We start from the raw sequence: 22001 nt of genomic DNA, 5'->3' as shown, positions 1-22001 counted from the left end.
CCACAATGTCTACAGACTTCCTGAAATCTGTACGTTTGGTCTGAATAAGTTCACACAGTGAGTGCTGTGTATTACAGATGGATCATGCCTGTGAAAAACCATTTCAGGAGTGTGAGGACTTTTCTTTTGCTAATGGTGGGGTGTCATTGTCTGCTGGAGTTGATGTGACCTTGACCTTGTCTAACCTGAAGCCTGCACACTGGCCACAGCCACAAGCTGCAGAATGAATGAAGTCAACTGCTAAAGACTAAAATGAAGTCAGGCTCAGAGACAAAGAGCACATTTTCTCTCATATGCGGACGTCAGATCTAAATTATAAACACCCATGAAGACATATGCAAAGCCAGAAGCATATATGTACACATGTACACACACACACACACACACACACACACCTTTGTTATAAAGCCTTAGGACCAGCACACATACAAACTAAATGACTACCATACCTGAAATTGAGTACATTACATACTCAAAAGGCTCCAGTCTTAGTGTCTTTGTAATTCATGTGGCACAGGTAAAATTTAACTGGAGGACTAGATGGTTTCTTACCATTTGGGGTCCAACATTCACATTTATTGGTCCTAAAGTTTTTGGTAAAATCTTTGTTGGAGAGTTGCCGTTGGAAACTGGAAATGTAACAAGGATGTTACCTGAAATGACATCAAAATACAAAATGAGTGCAATACCATGTCAAGAATCCTGTCTGTCCATCTGCACGCATAGAACATAGCTTACAGTCACCTCAAATAAATGTATATTAATAAACAGGAAGCATTACTGGAAATCATACTGACTGCTTTGTTGTAATTAATGTAATTAGTTTAATTCCACTTTGACAAGACCTAGACTTTTGGAGGGGAAATATTTTGAAAATACATCTAGCAGTTTACATTAAGCTCCCCTCTCCCCCAGTAGTGGGATTTCAACATAGGCTTTCATGGTCACTCAGCGAGAGCTCTACCACTTGAAACATGCCTCTAGTCCAGCTTTTTGCTGGTTAAATGGAGATGGAGCCTTGCAGACTCTCCTGCTGTGGCTGGTTGTGAAGCCATCTTGAGTTAGCAAGGACTTCAGGTGTGGGCCACCAATGTCCAGCTTGAGAAAGAGATCTTTAACATGTTAGAAAAAATAAACTAAATACACTAAACAAGCTAAAAGCTTCTATTTTCCAAGTATCAAATTGGTAGATTTTTGTCCTTTAGTGATGTTAAAGGGAAAAACCGCCCTGCTCTGTTTGTTCCATGTTTGCTGCGGATCATGCTGATCTACTCGATGGTAGAGGCAGTCACCTGGAAACTTTAACAGAGCAAGATGTCCCCAAAGAACTCCCCACAGAGTCAAGTACAAGGTAGCCATTTTCTCTTTGATTGGTCGTAGGGATTGAATTCAGGGCCTGGGTGCTGTCCGTGAGTTTTTCTGTTCAAGGCTTGCACTCTATCACCTGAGCCACCGTTGCCCTTCCAGTTTTTTGTGCTTAATTGGAGATAAAAGTCTCACAGACTTTCCTGTCCAGGCTGGCTTTGAACTGCAGTCCTCAGGTTCCAGGCTCCTGAGTAGCTAGGTCAGGCACGAGCCACCCAGACCCGGCGAAGTCGGCAATTTCCTAAACTGCAGTACTGACTACCAAACTCCCTGGGACAAGCGCCAGCCCCTTGAGTTTCAAGTCCAATAGACCAAGTGTTCCCCACTCAGCACTGCAGAGCTAGAGTTCAAGTGGCAGGGTGCTAGCCTTGAGCAAAAAGACTGAGGCGGCATGCAGGCCCTGAGTTCCTCCTCTGAGACTTCCTGCCGTGGGTAACCTGCACCGCTGCACGGCCCCAGCCTCAAGGCCGCCTCCCTCCTCCTCCTCCACTGCGGCTCAGGAGGAGCCGATAAGCATTTTTCCTGTGAGGACACCTTTTTAAAGAAAAGACTACCAGCACCCTGTTATCTAGCAAGATCCATAAATGCTTCGGATCCTTAAGCCAAGTCCTCTGTGAGAGAGAACTCGGAATGTTATGCCTGGGCCATTTCTTCATCAGGCCTCCAAGCGAAGAAACCTTAGAACTGCTTATTAGCCACTCTCACCGGGGCTCTGCCTGCCTCGCATGGGTACAGCAGGCCTTCCCATCATCCTTTGTAAATGCTTCTAAATGTTCACCCCAAAACATTTGTCTTACATACAGACGTGGGCCAGCTGTCTTTTCACTGGCTTCTTTATTAATTAAAACATATGATGTCCTTTTTATTACCTTAGTCAATCTAGGAATGTTTTTTCCAGTCCTGGGGCTTGAACTCAGGGCCTGGGGACTATCCTTGGACATTTTTTCCTCAAGGCTAGCACTTTGTCATTTGAGCCACAGTGCCACCTCCAGTTTTTTCTGAGTATGCGGTACCGAGCAATCGAATCCAGGTTTTTGTGCATGCTAGGCGAGCACACTACCACAAGGCTATGCTCCCAGCCCTAGGAATGTTTTTGTGATTTTTCCTTATCTTTACTTGCACTAAGGAATTTCAATTCAATAGGTGATTATGAGTAAAATGCATCTTGATAACATGTTTAGTTTTCTTCTGTCTATTCTTCCTTCTGCTGAATAATTTCCTATGTTCTTAACCACCGTGGCTCTTCAACCTCCACAGCAGTTCTCAGCGTGCCTGCCACAAAGGCGGGGTGGAGCTTCCATTCCCAAGTGGCTGCCAGACCTCAGGATGGCATCAAAGATGGAGGTAGAAATCTGGTTTTTCGTTTTTGGTGGGTTGTGGGACTTGAACTTGGCTCGGCCTGGGCTCTGTCCCTGAGTTCTTCAGGCTACCACCCTACCCTTGAGCCAAGCCCTACTTCCCTTTTCTAGAAGTTAATTGGAGATAAAGAGTCTCAGGTTCTTTTGTGCCCAGGCTGGCTTTGAACCTTGATCCTCAGATCTCAGCCTCCTGAGTAGCGAGGGTTACAGGCAGGAGCCACTGTGCGGCCAGCGTAAGCAAGAGTGCTTCACATGCCCCTTTTCTCTTTGTTCAAATTAACATATAATAGAGTTTAAGTCCACTGTTATTACTGCACTCTTTCATTTTGTTTAAAAAGAGGAAAGAAGGAGCTGTGACCCTAACTTCTACAATTGCTTCTGAATGTTCCTATTTTCTTCATCTTTAGCTTCCTTTCAAGCACTGCTTTAGCCCTGTCACCCCGCCAGTGCACGGAGCAGATGGTAAGGAGACCTTGTTTACAGGCCTCGGGACCAGCAGGCGTGACAGGCACACTTATCTGCCCCACCAGCCATGAGTGGCGGGAGGAGATGCGCGGCCTGTGCAAGCATTAACAAGCATCCAGCCCAGGTGGGATCCTGGGAAACCAGTGGAAGCAAGCCCAGGACACAGTTCAGATGGCCACCAGGCTGTGTGGACCAACAAATACATTGGTTTCCTAACACTTATTAAAGGTGACAGTGACTGCAAATAGAGCTTGGGCTCAAACGCCGAGTTCTTAAAATACATAAAACTTTAGAGACACACTCAAACAGCCCCAGGAATTAGACAAAAGCACTTCTGCTTAGAAAATAAAGGACCACAGTTCCATGTGCCACAGGAAGCATTTTATTCAAAACTGCAATGTACCAGGTCCACAGTCCTGTGTCAGATGGTAGGCTGTGTGGGCTAGCTGAGGCTAACTACATTTTTTTTTTTTCTGCCAGTCCTGGGCTTGAGCTCAGGGACTGAGCACTGTCCTTGGACTTTCTCAAGGCTAGAGCTCTACCACTTGAGCTTCAGCACCACTTCTGACTTTTTTTTTTCTATGTATGTGGTACCGAGGAATCGAACCTGGGTCTTCATGCATTCTAGGCAAGCACTTTAACCACTAGGCCAAACTCCCGGCCCCCTAACTACATTTTTTTAAAGAGTCTGAAAGGCTTTAAGAAAGCTTAACATTAGATATTGTCCAAAAAACAAAAACCCCTAAAGCCATTTTGTGTTATAAAAGATTAAATATAAGTGGGCACGGTGGCTCACGCCTGTCATCCTGGCTACTCAGGAGGCTGAGATCTGAGGCTCAAGGTTCAAAGCCAGCCCAGGCACAAAAGGAGCTGAGACTCTTATCTCCAATTAACCTCTAGAAAATGGGAAGTGGGGCCTGGCTCAAGGGTAGGGTGGAAGCCTTGAGCTGAAGAGCTCACCAACAGTGTCCAGGCTGAGTTCAAGCCCCATGACCCACAAAAAAAAAAAAAAAAGATGAAACATAAAAACAAGAACAAAATAGAACAAAATATCAAGGACATATAGAAATCCACAAAAGAACCAATACGAAAACATTAAAAAGACGAGAACATTAGAAATACGTTCTGGTCTACATTCTACAAGGGATCATCAAATCTTCATCATGTGATCAAGGCACCAGAACCAAAGTTTGTCTATGGAGGGTGTCAGCCTTAGCTGCCATCTACAAGAAACCATGTTGTTACGTAGGATCCATACACAGCAGCTGACTCCACACTCAAGACGGTGCTTCTGAGCAACGTGGAAGACCTCCTTCCAGAAAAGACACCAAACAAATCTTCCCTCCCTCCGGATGGCATTTCCAGGTGTAGACATGTGCAAGGCTGGGGGAGAGGAGAAAGCACTCTGCTCTGCGCTAAGAACCACTAGGACAGCGATGATGGCTGCTGGAGCCCTCTAGAAATGAATGACTGTTTGGGCAGACCTCTCTACGGTGGATTAGGCCCTGAGCACCAGTTTCTAGGTAACAAACTCAGCTTGGTTTCTCATACAGACAACACACAGAACAAGAGAAATGAGAGTGAGTCTAGCATACAGAGCATGAATCCACACTGCAATTCACCTGTGGTTTTGGACACACCGTCATCTAAAATAACTCAACCCATGGCTTGTTTAAAATAGCAAATGACATGTTTTTAATGTCTGCGATCCATGGTGCTGTCACACTTTCACATCCCACACGGCCTCTGGCAGGACGGGAGCTGTTTGTTTCAACACTGATATTCTTTTGTCAAAACAGTAAACATCCTGAGGCTGGAAATGGGGCCTAGCATACCTACTACACAAACAGAAAAACCTGGGAATGGTGCTGAGGTTCAGGTGGTAGAGTTAGTGCTAGCTAGCCTTGAACAAAAGAAGCTCAGTGACAGTGCCCAGGCCCTGAGTTCAAGCCCCAGGACTGGCAAAAGAAAGAAAGAAAAAAAAGAGTAAACATCCTATAGGCCAGCCTACAATCTCTGACTTCATCCAAAACTTCATGTAAGTGATTTACCTTAAGAAAAACAAAACGGGCCAGGAGTTTGGCCTAGTGGTAGCGTGCTTGCCTAGCATGCACAAAGACCCAGGTTTGATTCCTTGGTACCACATACATAGAAAAGGCTGGAAGTGGTGCTGTGGTTCAAGTGGCAGGATGCTAGCCTTGAGAAAATCTAAGGACAGTGCTCGGGCCCTGAGTTCAAGCTCCACGACTAGAAAAAAAAAAAGAAAGAAAAGAAAAAGAAAGTCCAAGGACAGTGCCTAGGCCCTGAGCTTAAGCCCAGGAATGGCAAAAAAAAAAAAAAAAAAAGGAGTGAAAATAAGCATAGGTAGCATAGATTGCTAGTCAGTGTTGAATTCGGACAAAAAAAATAAGAAAAAGGGTACCATATTTGATCAATGCATCTAAACGAGGTGGAGATCTGGAGGGCAGCTCCAGGCCTGCACGGGCTAGCTTGAAGCCCTGTGTGCTGCACGGCTGTGGGCTGCCAGAGAGACCCCATCTCAAAACAAGGAGGAAAGGCAAACACATCAAGATACTAGTGTACAAAGGCAAATTACTTGTATAAGGAAAGGTTTTATTTTTTTACTTGACTCATTATGAATTCCACAAATTCAAACACTTTGAACATTTCCTGACTGCTTTCATTCCACGCATACGGCTTTCAGCTCCTCTTTTCTGCTCTTTGCAGCAAGCAAACAGTCCCCTCTCCCCTGAGCACCAACCCAAACTTATTATCATCTCGGAGACACACACCCCAGACATCCCCCTGCACCTCTATTTTGAAGTCTCTGGAGCAGGACTCAAGTTTCTCAAAAGATGGAATTATCTTTCAACAGAGGCTACTAATCTTCCATATTTCAGTTTCATTTTAAGCCTTTGAACTATTATGCCATTTAAAAGCTTTTGCAACCTATATATTTCCTATATACTTTCTATGGCATAGGGTACTTTTTAATTGTATACACAATTTAATGATCCATTTTCCCACAACTTCAATTGCAGCATTAAAAAGCCAGAAATGGTGCAGTGGTTCACGTGGTAGAGCTCTAGTCTTGAGAAAGCCCAAGGACGGTGCCACGGTGCCTAGGCCCTAAGGTTCATGGCCCAGGACTGGCAAATCAAAAACAAACACACAAAAAATAAAGCAGAAAAAACCCTACAAAATGTTACTCATCCTGTTAGTCTCTATTTATACTCCAGTCCTGACTATAAAAGGATAAATTTTACATCAATTATGTGGCTGTTTTATTTATTCACTGATTTATGACCACTAATACCCATGCGTACTCACTCATGCCCGCACTCACTCTCAGGCTACTGTGAGCTTTGAATAGAGCAAGCTCAATTGTCACAGAAGAAACATCTGTTGCTTTTTTTCTTCTTGGAGCTTCCTAACTGAAAGAAAGCTCCTCGCCTGACCTCTCTCTCTCCTCCTTCCCCTCCCCCAGCCCAGTTCTTTAAACCTCCAAGTGGATGCACTGTTTCAACTATTACTGTATCCAGTGAAATGTTACAGCTTATCCAGAGACATTCACTTCCTCAGAGGAGTTCCAAAGAACCACTAAATGCTATATACATCAAAACCCACATGCCAGTGGAAAACAGGCTGTAACTACAGTGCAGATTTCAAGGGTGCTCTTGAAGTGACCAACTCTAGCCAGCCAGCACACATCCACTGCCAGCTTCTCCCCTCAGAAGCAGTACTGGCTGAGATGTCCTCCCAGGTCCAGATGCACACAGCATCACGCACACTATTTACTTTGCAAATCCAAGGCCAACAGAATGGCAGTCACCACCCCAAGAGGCAGACACCAAATGGTGCCACCCACCCTCACACTGCGTCTCCTAATAAACCATAAAGCAGTGGAATGCATGGGCCCCTTTATGAGCAAACAATGCCCGAGCTTCATTAGAATACAGCTGACATGCTCAAAGCACACATACTTTAAAGAAAAATGTACATGGAAAAGAAAGAAAAGGGAAAGAAAAGAAAAGAAAGAAAGAAAGGAAAGGGCGATGAAAGCTGAATTACTTTTCAAGTGTCAGGCTGATTTCCCAAGACTGTGAGCGTGTTTTGCAGTTGACAATTTAAAAGTTTTCATTCATGGAATGAAAGGTTGAATTAAGGACACAGCTTATTTTATTAACTACCCGTGGGGTGGTGGTGAATGAAAGTAAAAGCAATCTCCAGACCGCTTTTACAGGCAGTTACCATGGAACACCCAGCCGCTTCCTCAGCTCCTAAAGAAGGCAAGCACTCCCCAATTCCACCCGCGTTCTAGGCATCTTCTTTGATGTATGTGAGCCGAGGAGGGTGAAATAGGCTAACTCTACCCCTCCCCCAAGCCACTGCCACCCCTGTGCCCTGTAGGTTTTCTGTCTGCACCCTGCAAGGACAGCTGGAAATCTGCATGCTTCTGGCTGTTTCTCCATTTCCCATGCTGAACTAAGGCAAACCTACAATCACCAGTGTAAAAATGGACCCACTAGTGCAGAGCCCAGGGCTCCCTTACCTGGAACCCAGGGCAAGCCTCTCTCTGCAGCACCAGCGCCACTCCACAGTCTTTGTTACCATTCACTGGAAACTTGAGACTATGTCAGACGGAAGCAATCGAGTTCAGAAAAGCTCAATGTAAACTACTCCGTAAAACTAAAAAGATGCTCAAGAAAACCAGTGAGCAGGCTTTTGGCAGACAAGTGCACACTTGCTAATGTTAGAGTCTGGGGAGTTGAGAAACCTGGGCTTTTCTATGTCTACCTTGCTTTCTAGTTCAATTAAAAGGAGGGCTTTTCATCCTAAAGGGGAAAAAAAATGCTTCATAGTGACAGTGATAAACACCAAACTCCATGCTAATGTGTTTTTTGCGTGTAAATCTCATTTCAATTTTACATGAAATCAGTTAAAATTCAAATGAGACTTACACACACAAAAAATGTTAGCTTGGAGTTTTATCACTACCACTTTGAAAAATGCTAAACCTATGGAAGGGAGATGAACTTACTCAAGAGCCCTGTATGGCTGGAGCTGTGCATGTCGGGCTTCGGATCGCCCCGTCACAAAGCCACAAAGCGAAGACCTCACTGCATCCCGAAAGCGGAGCACCTGGTCTCTCAGAGAGGAAGAGGAGGAGAAAGGCTTGAAAAACTGCCCGGGGCTCTCTGGACCTGTAAAAACTGAGCCCGCTCTTGTGGGAGGGGAAAGAAGTCCTGTCCGGCCCCCCAAGATAGGAGGCCATGCTTCAACGCCAAAGTGAATGACAGGTCCATTTCTGATATCAACAAAGAGCAGCTTAGCTGGGCTCCATTTTTTTTTTTTCCACTTTCCCACACAGTTAGAAGCCTCACACTTTTTCAGGTTAGTCCTTTTATATCTGGGGTTAAGTACCTTTCTCCATTTTCTCAAGAGAGAACCCAATTATGTTGTCCTAGTTTCTTTCTTTTTTTTTTTTTGACATGATTAATTAAAATTACATACCTCATCATTGTACTGTTTTCCTAGGCAGGAAAGCTGAACAAAAGATGACCTCACAAGTTCTCTTCCAAATCTATTCTTTGCAAGATTGGATAACCCTCTAATTATCAATACTAATAATGTCTTTCCTGCATCCTCTACATATGTGGCATATGTAGAGATAAAAGTAAGTAACACTTTTTTAAAAGACTGAACTGGAGAGAGATAAAAATAATTTAGCTCAATACATATTGATGATTAAAAAAGTTCCAAACAAATGCTTCAATCAACATTTACTGAATATTTTACCAAAAGCCAAGCACTATTTTGAGACTTGAGGATAGATTAGTATGCATACACAAAGGCCAAACAAAACCCCTTTTATTCACGCCTATTACACTGTGTGCATGGAGCTGTGACTACAGTACATTCTTACATATGGAAATAATAGTAAGCTTCCTATCCCTACCTTTCATACAGAGAAAATGGATGTAAATCTCTAACCTGTCAGGTCAGCTGAGGTGCTTGCTCACGCTCTCTCATGGGAGGCTATGCTATCTGGGTCTACATAGGGTCACTACTGTTTTAAAACATAAGGAAGCCTCCTGCTGGTGGCTCACGCCCACAATCCTAGCCACTCAGGAGAGTGAGATCTAAGGACAGACAAACTTGTAAGACTCTTATCTCTAACTATCCAGCAAAAAGCTAAAAATGGAGATGTGGCTTAAGTGGTAGAGAGCCTTGAGTGGAAAACAGTTAAGGGAGAGTGCAGAGCTCTGAGTTCAAGCCCTGGTACCAGCTCAGGCACACATATGGCAATCCAACTTCCAAATATGTGACATGTATCCCCCTTAACCCTATACCACAGAGCACATCACCTACCTACCAACCTAACAGCCACCCACGTTCAGGGACACATGAGGCCTGAGGTGCAGAGGTGAGCCTGTGGGCTTCCACCATTCCTGCTCCGTCATCCATCATCCATTCTTTCCTTCAAGGGAGAGGTTCTCCCTGTAATCTTCCATAGAAAGCTCACTCGATGCATCTTATTTATTGTAGCTACTGACTAACTGGAAAAGACCAAAGAGGGCTGGGATATTCCTCCTCCAGGATAGTAAGCTCCTTTCTCTGGACTGCAATTTGCGATGCTTCCTGGCAACCCCAATCAACAGTCACACATTTAACAACTCATATATGATTCTTCAGGCAGAATGACGCTGAGACAGCACAATGCCCACGTTCTGCTGTTGGTCAAGCACAATACCTAATCCTGACGTAAGGCCTGAGGGACCCTGCTACCACAGCGTAGACAAATGTGTCCTGTCACAGAAGCAACTGTTTCCATTCTCGGAAGAGTCCCTGGACTACTGAGCACCGCTGAGGGTCACCCAGGGACCTGGCACACAAGATGTAACAGCAAGTGAACCAAGACACTGGCATCTAGGCAGAGCTAAAACAGGGGGCAGTACATGTAGAAATGGACCACGAGAGGTACCAAAAAGCAGAGAAGACAAAGGTTAAGAGTAGAGGTAGGCCATGCACTGGTGGCTCACAGCTACTCATGGATCCTCGTTCAAAGCCACCCTGGGGAAAAAAGGTGACGAAACTCAAAACTCTAATCTCTAATGAACTACCAGAAAATTGGAAGTGGCACCATGGCTCAAAGTGCTAACCCTGAGCAAAAAGAGTGCAGAGACAGTGCCCAGGCCCTGAGTTCAAGCCACATGACTGACCAAAAGGGGAGAAAAAGAGAAAAAAAAGAAAAGGAAAAAAAAAAGAAGGCAAAGAATAGAAGTAGGGCTCCATGTAGCACACAGAATGTCCTATTGAGTATGACAGTGTGTGCACACAGTCCCAGATGTTTCTAAGGCTGGACAACCACTAGTGTCTGAACGACACAGCCCGATTCCTTCTCAAAAGACCAAGTAAATAACCATATTATAGGAAAGCTGCATTTGTATTCAGACAGACAACAAATAAACAAACTTGCTTTTAAGTAAAAGTATGCGCAGGGGCTGGGAGTTTGGCCTAGTGGTAGAGTGCTTGCCTAGTATGCATGAAGACACAAGGTCTATTCCTTGGTACCACATACATAGAAAAAGCTGGAAGTAGCTGGGCACGGTGGCTCGCACCTGTTGTCCCAGCGACTTAGGAGGCTGAGATCTGAGGACTGCGGTTCAAAGCCAGCCTGGGTACAAAAGTCTGAGAGACTCATCTCCAATTCAGAAAACCTGAAATGGCGCTATGGCTCCAGGGCTAAGGTGGTAGCTTTGAGCTGAAGAGCTCAGGGACAACACCCAAGCCCAGAGTTCAAGTCCTATGACCTATAAATAAACAAACAAATAAGCAAGCAAGCAGGAAGTGGTGCTGTGGCTCAAGTGGTAGAGCCTTGAGAAAGCCCAAGGACAGTGCCCAGACCCAGAGTTCAAGCCCTGGGACTGGACAAAAAAAAAAAAAAAGTATGCCCAAATCTCATGCTGGAGATAGAACCACACATGCAACAACATGCTGTTTGCTGCAGATGAACCACAAATCTGGCTTTATTTCTGTGGCGACAGGCTGTGACAATGATATTAACGTGATAATGATGTTAAGAAGCCTGGCTAGAGCCAGGAGTTTGGCCTAGTGGTAGAGTGCCTGCCTAGCATGCACAAAGACCATGGTTCAATTCCTCTCTTCCACATACATAGAAAAAAACCAGAAGTGGTGCTGAGGCTCAAGTGGTAGAGCTCTAGCCTTGAGAAAGTCCAAGGACAGTGCTCAAGCCCTGAGCTCAAGTCCAAGACTGGCAAAATAAAAAATAAAAAAAAAGAAGCCTGGCTATTAAATGGATATAGCTCAGTGGCACAGGTCCCCAGCACTGCGAAGAAAGAAGGCAAAAAAAAGAATCATGGAGAAGGAGGAAGGAAAGAAAAGGTGGGAGGGAGGCAAAAGAGAGCAGACTACACATTGCCAACAAACACAGACCAAGTATGTCAGAGGCTGGCACTGGCCCCCACCATGTGACCAGACTCCTGGGCCTCCCCTCCTAAGGGCAGCCAGGGTGAAACTGCATGCTTTTGCCATGTCAGTGAGCCATCCTGGAAGCAGATCCAGTTGGGCCTTCACAACTATAGTCCTGGGAACAGCTTGACTACAAACTCCTGAGAGACCTTGAGGCGGAATTCTTGAGATAAGCCGCTGCTCCCCTAGATTCCTCATCTCCAGAAGCTGTTTGTTTTAGGCAGTAAGGCTTTAGAACATTTGCTAAGTCACAATAGAAAAGTCACACAGCCCGTGAGAGGAGCCCAGGCTGCTGCCATACTCCATCTGCTCCTGGCTGGGCAGCACCAGCAGGGACTGTAAGTCAGCTCTGTTTCCCATCATTGGAAGATGAAACTGGTGCGCCCTCCCCCAGCCGCCACAGGCCTAGAAAGGTGTACTAGCTACAGCACCTCCTGTCCTTGTGAGGTAGTTTTACTGTGTTGCTTTTTGAGATCTTGAGGATGGGACTCAGAACCTCACACATGTTAGGCAAGCTCTCTACCATTCAGCCACATTCCTAGCCCTCTAATAAGACCTTTTATGAAAGAAAAAAATTGCATTACTTTAATTGCTTTAGTCAAAATAGAAATACCAGCAAAAAAATAGAAAATCAGCCTAGTTAAGGAAACACCTTATCTCAGATTAGTTCTGTCTCTTGGCTTGATTTCATGTGTGGTAAAAACTGCCTCACCCAAGGAGAGCTACTCTCCCCCCACCTCCTTTCCCATCAAATCAATAAAGATATGTATATGTATGTAGACAGTCTCTGAGTTGTTTTTCTGCCTTTTCCCTTATTCTAAACATTCAGACAACATTAAGAATGGAATAACTTCTAAGAAAACAGGACCCACATCACAAAGAATCTTAGGTTAGACTTTGGAACTTATCTTGAGGGCAATAAGGAACTATAAAAATTGTGTGTGCTGTTTTAATATGAAAGACTTGTTCAGATTTGAGGACATGTGCCTAGTTCACTGAAAGAAACAGAAGAAAGGCAGTTTGGGGCGAGGAATTGGCTGTGGTAGGCCAAGGAATGGCCTGTGGTGGTGCAGCCCAAGAGGGCAGCAGAGACAAGCGACACGTGGGGAAATCAGAGTCTAGGGGAGGAAAGGCGACTTTCTAATGATCTGCGTGTGATAAGAGGGGGAAGGAAGGAACTGAAGGTATTAACTGGTTGGAACAAAGAATAGATGGTGCCACTACTCCACAAAACAAGGAAACGGCGAGCAGACTTTCAGAGGGTGAAAATTACTGAAGCGAAGGTGGAGAACTCACAAAAGATAACACAAAGAATTGATCCAGAGAGAATTATTCACCTATAAAATGGGTACCAAAAGCATCAACTGGAACAACTCACCCAGGAGAATGTACCAAGGAAAAGCAAAGCTAAAGCGGAAACCTGAGGGCCCTGAGAAAGAGCTAACAATAAATAGCCTGACAAGGAAGAATCAGATGAAGGCAACCAAGAGGGGGAAATTGAGAACGTCTCCACGAATCTCAAATGCTCCAGGAGAAACTTGCTATTACATCCTTATGTGTGTAGAAATCTTGCTCACACTCATGTTTGGCTGGGTGTAAGAAATGAAGCCAAGCCCAGGGCCCACTCCAGGAAGCCTAGCAACTCAGGAGGCTGAGATTTGAGGATCAAGGTTCAAAGCCAACCTGAGCAGACAAATCTGAGAGATTCTTATCTCTAGTTAACCAGCAAAAGACCACAAGAGTAGGTGTTCCTCAAGTGGCAGAGCAACAGCCGTGAGCAAAACAGCTAAGCTCAGCTCTTGCTCTTGACCACTATCCTGCACTGTCCTGCCTGAAAGACAAAAGTGTGGAATGAGCACACGTCACTGAGTGGCAGGGATTCAGAGAGGAGTGCAGACTCAGAACTTGACAGATCTGAGGACGGGACAGGAAATATACAGGATGAGCACTGTGTAGCGTGAAAAGGTAAGCCACACGGGGCTGGAGTTTGACCTAGTGGTAGAGTGCTCGTCTAGCATGCACAAAGACTCTGGTTTGATTCCTTTGTACCACATACATAGAAAACAAGCCAGGAGTGGTGGAATGGCTCAATGGTAGAGTGCTAGCCTTGAGAAAGCCGAAGGTCAGTGCTCAGTCCCTGAGTTCAAGGCCCAGGACTGGCAAAAAAGAAAAGACAAGCACATGCTCAAAACCAATCCAGCACAACAATGAAGCTAAGTCAAAAGGTCACAAAGACCAACTAAAAGCCTGGCCATATCTGAGACAACTGGAATAAGAAAATAAAAATATAGCATTGGCTTATGATCTCACTCCTCAAAGCTCATGCAAATACAAGTCAGTGGCTGAACACTAATACAGGAAAGGAGACCCAGGCTGGGGACTGACTTGAGTTTTCGTTATGGGGAGAAGTTTGTTGTGACGTGAGCCCCCGGAGCTGCAGTCATGCAGGATGAGCCAGGAATGGATGGGCAGGAGAGAGCAGAAACCTGACAATCACCATTGTCGCCAGAGGACCAACATTCACATTAACAGTGCAACGTCATAGTGAGTATGTGTGCCTGGGACAGGCTATGATGAGAATGGCACTTAATCTCTGTGCTTTTTTTTCTTTGCTGAAGAACCACTGGCACCAGCTAAATCCTGGGAAAAACCTCAAGAAAACCTTGACTGATTCCTGAACCCTGTGTTGCCAGGCAGACTCCAAGCAGCCCAAGTCAAGCCAAATCATTTCAAAAACAAAGTAGAGATGGAGTGGTTACCACGTGTTTGCAGTGGGGAGTCGAGTGCAGTCAAAGAGAACACCCCTCGGTAAGCACATTCTAGTAGAATATAAACACATCCAGTTTTTGCAAAAACACACTGACAATGCCCAGGATATATATCCAAAACTACTTGACAGTCTCAGCAATAGGAGAACATGACTCATTCTCTAGAGAAAACATAATCATTGACTTTAACCTTGAGATGATGCAGATATATCAGAAACAACAAAGACTGTTCAACAGTTATAACTTGCTTAGGATAGACAGTTTACAATAGCCTCCAGATAAGTAAAAAGAAGAAATTCTCAGGAGAGAAACAAAATACACAGAATTAAATTAAAATTTTAGAACCGAAGATACAGTATTTGCAAAAACTTAAAGATAGCAGAATGGTGACTGGAAAAACTGAATTAGCTCAAGGATTATTAAACTTGTCAAATATGAAGAACATAAGGAAAGGTTAGGGTGGGGAATAGATGGAGACTCAGGACTGCCAGGGAAGAATCAAAAGATATAACATATATGTAACTGGAGTCCCAGGAGAGAAGACAGGAAAAAACTGAACAAAGAAGACCAAATATTTCTCAACACTAAACCAGAAGAAAACTGGGCGTGGTGGCTCACACCTGTAACCGTAGCTACTCAGGAGGCTGAGATCTGAGGATCCAGGCTCAAAGCCAGCCCAAGGCACCAAAAACCATGAGACTCATCTCCAATTAACCACTATAAAATGGGAAGTGGGGCCGTGGCTCAAGGGGGTAGGATGGTAGCCTTGAGCTGAAGAGCTCAGAGTTCAAGCCCCATCTATGACTAACCAAAACAAAACAAAACAAACAAATAAAAAGAAAACAATACCTTGATAAATGAGAATCAAATACTAGGTCTGAGGATAATATAGCTATTTTTTTCTTTTTGTCAGTCCTAAGGCTTAAACTCTGGGCCTGGGTGCTGTCCTTGAGCCTCATTCTCCTAGTTGTGTGCACACACACGCATGCGCACGCTCACACAAAATCCCCCCTCCACTCCTCAAATGAAACCACATGTTCCTCTGCTGGTTCACAGAAGAGAACTTAAGTTACTGGTTACTGCCACAGCTCCAATACCACCTGCACTACACATCCAACGTCTGCAGAGCAAAGCAGCAAACGGACTCAGAAATGCTTCACAGCTGCATACCTGACCTCAACAATCAACAAACTGTACAGTGGACAGAGTCAGCATGCTGATGACAGCCTCATCTATGGGGGTGCCGGAATCTAAGGACACATGCATACTGTAGAATCCTAGAATACATGCCTGCTTTTACACAGACCATAAATAAAAGAACATTACTGAAAATAGAATATTTATTTATTTACTTACTGGGTGCCAGTCTTGGGGTTTGAATTCAGGGTCTGGGCACTGTCCTTGAGCTTCTTTTTGCTCAATGCTACCCACTTGAGCCACAGCTCCACATGCAGCTTTTTCCAAGCCGGGCACAGTGGTTCGTATCTATAATCTTAGGTATTCAGAAGGCTGACATCTGAGGATCACAGTCCAAAGCTAGCCTGGGTAGTAAAGTCTGTGAAATTCTTATCTACAATTAACCACCAGAAAACCAAAAGTGGTGCTATGGCTCAAAGTGTACTATCCTTGAGCTAAAAACGCTCAGGGACAACACCCAGGCCCTCAACTCAAGACAAAGTTTTTCAGACTTTCCCCTGCTAGGCTGGCTTTGAACTGCAATCCTCAGACCTCAAGCCTCCTGTGTAGTTAGGACTACAGGTGTGAACCAATAGCACCTTCTGAAAATAGAAAATTTTGTTAGGAAGATTAGTCTTTCCTTAATCTATTCTTTTTTTTTTTTTTGCCAGTCCTGGGGCTTGAACTCAGGGCCCAAGCACTGTCCTTGGGCTTTCTCAAGGCTAGAGCTCTACCACTTGAGCCACAGAGCCATTTCCGGCTTTTTTTTTTTCTATGTATGTGGTACAAGGACCAGGTCCTCACGACTGCCAGGCAAGCACTCTAATCACTAGGCCAAACTCCCAGCCCCGTATTCTACTTTAAAAGGACAAAAATTTGGAGGTTCTTTTCATGTCACATTTTTCCCTTAATCAAACTTTACAATGTTTTCTGATCATTCAATTTTTTTTTACTATTTAATTTACATAAGCTTATTGGGTATATCAAGATATAACAATATCAAAATATGTAAGTACAGTAGAATGGTATCTGGGCATTTCAGTGCTGTGTCATATACTATAAGCAATCACTAACTGATGAATAAAACAATAGCTAAGTCTAGTGAACTTTATTATTATTAATTTTTGGAGCTTAAACTCAAGGCTTTATGATCTCTTTTTTCTTTTTCTGAACTTTTTGCTCAAGGCTAGGACACTATCACATTGAACCCCTGCTCCTCCTCCAGTTTCTTGGTGGGTCATCGGAGGTATGAGTCTCACCAACTTTCCTGCCAGGCTGGCTTCAAACCACAGTACTCAGATCTCAGCTTCCTAAATAGCTAAGGTGACAGATTCTTCTGCTCATGCCTGGTACTGTATGATACAGCACTTCTACTCAAACAGCATCTCTCCTTCTGCCTTTTTGTTGTTTATTGAAGATATCTCTTAGATTAAGTCCACCAGAATAGCTTCAGACCTAGATCCTAGATCTCAACCTCCAGAGTAGCTAGGATTACATGTGTGAGCCACAGCACCAATTTTGAGGACACAATTGATGCTCCCTAATAATGACACTGTAACGTAACCGTGCTGACAGCGGTCATTTCTCACCTATGTGACCTACGTGCGAGCGGACAGGGTGAGGTGGGATGCTCTGGGCTCAATGGGAAGCTCCCCACACCACTGAGCTGTCACTCCGCTCCACACGGGGATGGACACAAACTGTCACTTGAGATGGGGGCTGTGATACCTCAGTCACCCGACAGCTGCATGGGGATGGCTTCCTGGTGACGAGCCATGACGGGGCAGGCAGCAAATACAGCATGGGTAAGCTGGTCCCTGGGTGTCATCGTGCCCTACCTACAGAAAGGAGTACAATCTCACACTTATTTCTGGAATTTTCCACTAGTATTTTTAGATGGCAGTTGGCTGTGGGTAACTGAAACAGAAGAAAAGCAAAACCACGATGGGGGGGACACAATATGATTAATAAGGGGTTATTTGCTAACACTAGTCACTCTTCTTCAGATGTCTAACGGCTAATGCCTGGAAATACCTGACTGGCAGGACGCCCTCTACCACACGGCGGCAGCTGCTGGGCTGGCATCTTGTACAGCATGACATGTGCCAGCCATATCCAACACCACCACCAGAGCACCTGAGATCCACACTGTGCCACTACAGCTGACAGACTGCCTGCTTCCTTCCTTCACACCCCTGTCCAAGGGCCTGCCTTGACATACAGGCAGAGGTGCATAGAGCGGGCTGAGAAACTGCAAAGGCCATGAGGAGAGAAGAATCCATATGGGAGTAAATGGGCTACAGTCTCTTCTCAGAGCAGAGCAGAGGATGGGGAGCAGGCGGAGCCCAGACCTGCGAGCTCTGAGGTGTTTCAGTTGTGGGGCCGAGATCACTCTACCGGATTACTAAATTCCTTCTCCTGAATTCTCTCAGGCCCCCCTGACTCACTGTTAATAAACCATCTTTCTGTGTCAGTCCCAAACCTCTCCATAAAATAAGCTGAGAATGGTAAACCAAAGCATGGTAAAGTATTATTTCCCTGTGTGTTACACAGATGTTTATTTCGAAGCGCAAAGACGAATGCACAAACTTTCAGGGAAGCAGATTCAGAAATGACAGCCTTAAGCAGAGGGGAGATGTTACACACAGCTCCAGTCTACATGGCATTCACAAGCAGCTACAAAAGGCGGCAGGCTTCTGCACGACATCTAAGCACACATCCTAAGAAAATATACCTGGAAAAATTAAGCTGAGCATCGAATGGACACAGATGAGTACTCGCCAGTGAGTAAGTATTTGGACACATCTATCACAGTGCCCAGCAGGGGAGGGGTGAAATTCATGGCAATAACCTAAACTTCATTAGCCAGGATAGTGAGAAAATATGAGCTCATTTGAAAAATATTTATATTACTTACATTTTTTTTGCCATCAGGTCAAATAGTTTTCTAGTTGAGATTCTGAAAAGCCATTAAAAACATACAAAAATAAAAAGAAACCAAAACCCCTTTGTCTTTAGTAATTCTTTTAGAGAATATCCTTTTAAAGGGAAAAAGAGGCTGGATGCTGCTGGTTGGTGCCTATAATCATAGCTACTCAGGAGGCTGAGATCTGAGGATCACGATTTGAAGCCAGCTTGGGCACGAAAAGTTCGTGAGATTCTTTTCTCCAATTAACCACCAGAAAACCAGAAGTGGCTCAAGTGGTAGAGGGGTAGCCTTGAGCTGAAGAGCTTAGGGACAATGCCTAGGCCCAGAGTTCAAGCCCCACCACCTACCAAAAAAAAAAAAAAAGCGAGAACTCAAAGAAAGAAGATGAAGAGCAAGAAGAACATGCAACAATGAAAGAGGAACACTATTGGTTATCAGCAGGCTGGCCTGGGTGCCCAGCTGATGCAGGCATGGAAGAGCTGTGGCAGAGGGAGGGGAGGGGGCCATGTGATCCTTGGCATGTGTGAGAACCACTCAGAATTTTGGGAAGACTGTGTCTCACTTACTGGAGGAATCAACTAGACACAATTTGTTAAAGGTGTATTGCATGAAATTCATATCCTCAGATATACACAATACCCACAAATCAACTGAAAACATTTGAGATTTTTTATTTTTTATTTTTTTGCCAGTCCTAGGCTTAGCACCACTTCCGGCTTTTTTCTATATATGTGATACTGAGGAACTGAACCCGGGCCTTCGTGCATGCTAGCCAAGCACTCTACCACTAGGCCAAACTCCCGGCCCCAAACATTGAGATTTTAAGACCTACTGTAGTCTTGACAATCAAATTCTTTCCATCCAAAATGTAACTCGAACAAGTTTAATGTCTTCCTCCACAATAAATGCAGAAGTCACACAGTAGAAATGAAAAATATTACAACATAAGTCCTTTATGTCTGTTTTGCTATTTGTTTTTGTTTTTCTAATAGTGTAGTTTTGCCCAGGCTGGCCTTAAGCCCTCCCACCTATGCTTCCCAAGCAAGCTGGTATTACAGACATGATCACCACCACCGATTGATTCACCGAAATGAGGTCTTGCTAACTTTTTACCTCGACTGGCCTCCAATTGCGATTTCTTCCCATCGTGAGCTTGGGGGCAGGTGGGATTATGAGTGGGTGCCATCATGCCCAGCTAAATCCATTTTAAAAACAGGGAAGACAAACTATTTAAATGTGGTTAAGAAAGACCCATCTAGGGCCGGGAGTTTGGCCTAGTGGTAGAGTGCTTGCCTAGCATGCACGAAGACCAGGGTTCAATTCCTTGGTACCACATACTTAGAAAAAGCCAGAAGTGGTGCTGAGGCTAAAGTGGTAGAGTTCTAGCTTTGAGAAAAATCCAAGGACAGTGCTCAGGCCCTGAGCTCAAGCCCAGGACTGGCAAAAAAAAAAAAAAAAAAAGACCCATCTAAAATAAACGAGAGCAGACAATAAACTCACTCATTCATTTACTCATTCAGCAAGCCCTTTACTGTCACTGTGTGCCAGGATCTAACACAGGTGCCAAGGACAGCCTGGCAGAGAGAAGAGACTGTAGCCCATTACTCCCATATGGATTCTTCTCTCCCTCACTCTGTAAGGCTCAAGTGTAGTTCAGTGGAATAGAATTATCCATGGAACAGAATTATAAGTATAGTCAATGGAATAGAATTATATGAACAGTATAAGAAGAATCAGGATCATGACAAGGACCTCATTTTTTCTATTAAAAGTGAAACATAACACTGCTTTGCTGCAATTTACAACCTGTTAAAAGTATTTCCTAATTTTTCCCAAGTATTTCCCAAGTGTCTTTCTTTTTGCAGTATCTTTCTCTGAAATTGGTTTGTGCTAAGTGCCAGTGGCTCCCACCTGTAAGCCTAGCTACTCAGGAGGCTGAGATCTGAGGATTGTGGTTAAAGTGGTACAGTGCTAGCCTTGAGCACAGAACCAAGGCCTTGAGTTCAAGGCACAGGGATAGCACATACACACAAATTTTATTTTCCAACTTGGAATGACAAACTCAGAAGTGTCCTGAAGAGTGACACCACATGTTTCAAGAAGTTGTCATCTCTGCAGGACAGGTGGCTCTGAGATTTAAGTAAGCCCTATGCACTGATGCCTATTTATCCAGACCCAACAAGTGCGCGCTTCTTCCTGCCACCGGCTTGTCCATTAGTTAGAAAAATAAGTCCAATTTCTTCTTCCAGCTTCTGAACCTATTATGGCAAGCTCAAAAAGTCAATCTTTCGACCTCACCATCTGCCAGGATGGCTCATCACACTGCAGACAATACAGCTCCCCAGATGGCCTCAAAATGTGAGCCCTGTGCCAGGCCACGCACAGTGCAGGGGCTTTGGCCACAAAGCCCTTTAATAAAAACCAAGACGACAGTAAAACTAATTGCAGATAAATTTTCCAAATTAAGGAGCAGTATCACTTGAATCAGGGTTTGTAGCTTTTCCAATACTGCCAAGGAATACTGAAATTAAATTTCAGTGAAGACAGCAGACATTACTAATTCTAAATGCATGCTCATCAAAGTTTGTAACACAAAAAAACAAGAGCTGGGCATGTAGCTCAGTGGGGGAGCACTTGCCTTGCATGTGGGGACATAAGGGAAACACAAAGTTCAGTCCCCAGTATCACACGCACAAAAATAATACTACAAGACATATTGGCAGCACAGCTCAAGGCCAAAGTGAGTGCTCACATGCGTAAGGCCTAAGGGGAGCCCTAGCACCAACTCTCAACCCACCCAAACAAAAACCAACCCAAGTATCAGCACCATCCCATCTGTCAGAGGTAAGCACAAGAGCAGTATTTCCTATGCAGTCACTTCAGATAGGAGGTTGTGATTAGGAGAGACCGCCCTAGAAAATGACGGCCACTTCACGTGTGATCAGCATGCGTCCAAACCCTCCTCAGAGCCTCAATATCACACCTCCGTCCAGCAGAGAGATATTAGTGCTCTTATCTTATGGATGACAGGAGTTTGAGAGAATCAAAGTAATCAATGGTTATCACTGGCAGTGCCAGCCTAAGAACACAGAACATGAGCCCAGTGTCTCAACCAGCAGACACATTGACACGTCACAAAATACATCTGACAAGGGACGCAGCACTCCCCATATTCAAAAAATTACAATACAATGAAGGATAACTACAGTAAATCCAGAGAAAAGGATAACTATACTAAAAGTCTTTCAAAATTTAATATAAAACAATCATGCCATGGGGCTGGGATTTCTCCTTTTAAAATTTTAATATGAAACTCAAGTTTTCAAGTTCTTGACTCTTTTTTTTTTTTTGCCAGTCCTGGGCTTGAGCTCAGGGCCTGAGCACTGTCCTTGGACTTTCTCAAGGCTAGAGCTCTACCACTTGAGCCTCAGCACCACTTCCGGCTTT

The 22001-nt window shown here is 44.4% G+C and overlaps 1 protein-coding gene across 6 annotated transcripts in view; it reads right to left on the bottom strand.

Moving 5' to 3' along the window:
* Tfdp2 (transcription factor Dp-2) overlaps positions 1-22001 on the bottom strand; it is a 41097-nt gene that overhangs the window by 7637 nt on the left and 11459 nt on the right. The window contains exons 1-2 of one of the 6 annotated variants that reach the window (XM_090323566.1): positions 17354-17411; positions 553-653 (exon numbers count right to left, since the gene is read on the bottom strand). In XM_090323566.1, coding sequence (XP_090179692.1) covers positions 553-555 — 3 coding nt within the window. In that variant the 5' untranslated portion in view covers positions 556-653; positions 17354-17411. Of the gene's footprint in view, positions 1-552; positions 654-7740; positions 7769-8229; positions 8352-17353; positions 17412-22001 lie in introns of those variants that run through there. The other 5 variants (XM_090323564.1, XM_090323565.1, XM_090323567.1 and 2 more) reach the window with 5 other exon arrangements.

This window comes from Megascapheus bottae, chromosome 32 (genome assembly GCF_031878675.1).
Source record: "Megascapheus bottae isolate mThoBot1 chromosome 32, mThoBot2.hap1, whole genome shotgun sequence".
NCBI lineage: Eukaryota > Metazoa > Chordata > Mammalia > Rodentia > Geomyidae > Megascapheus > Megascapheus bottae.
The sequence above is the reverse complement of the archived record's forward strand: the minus strand, read 5'-3'. Positions and strand labels throughout refer to the sequence as shown.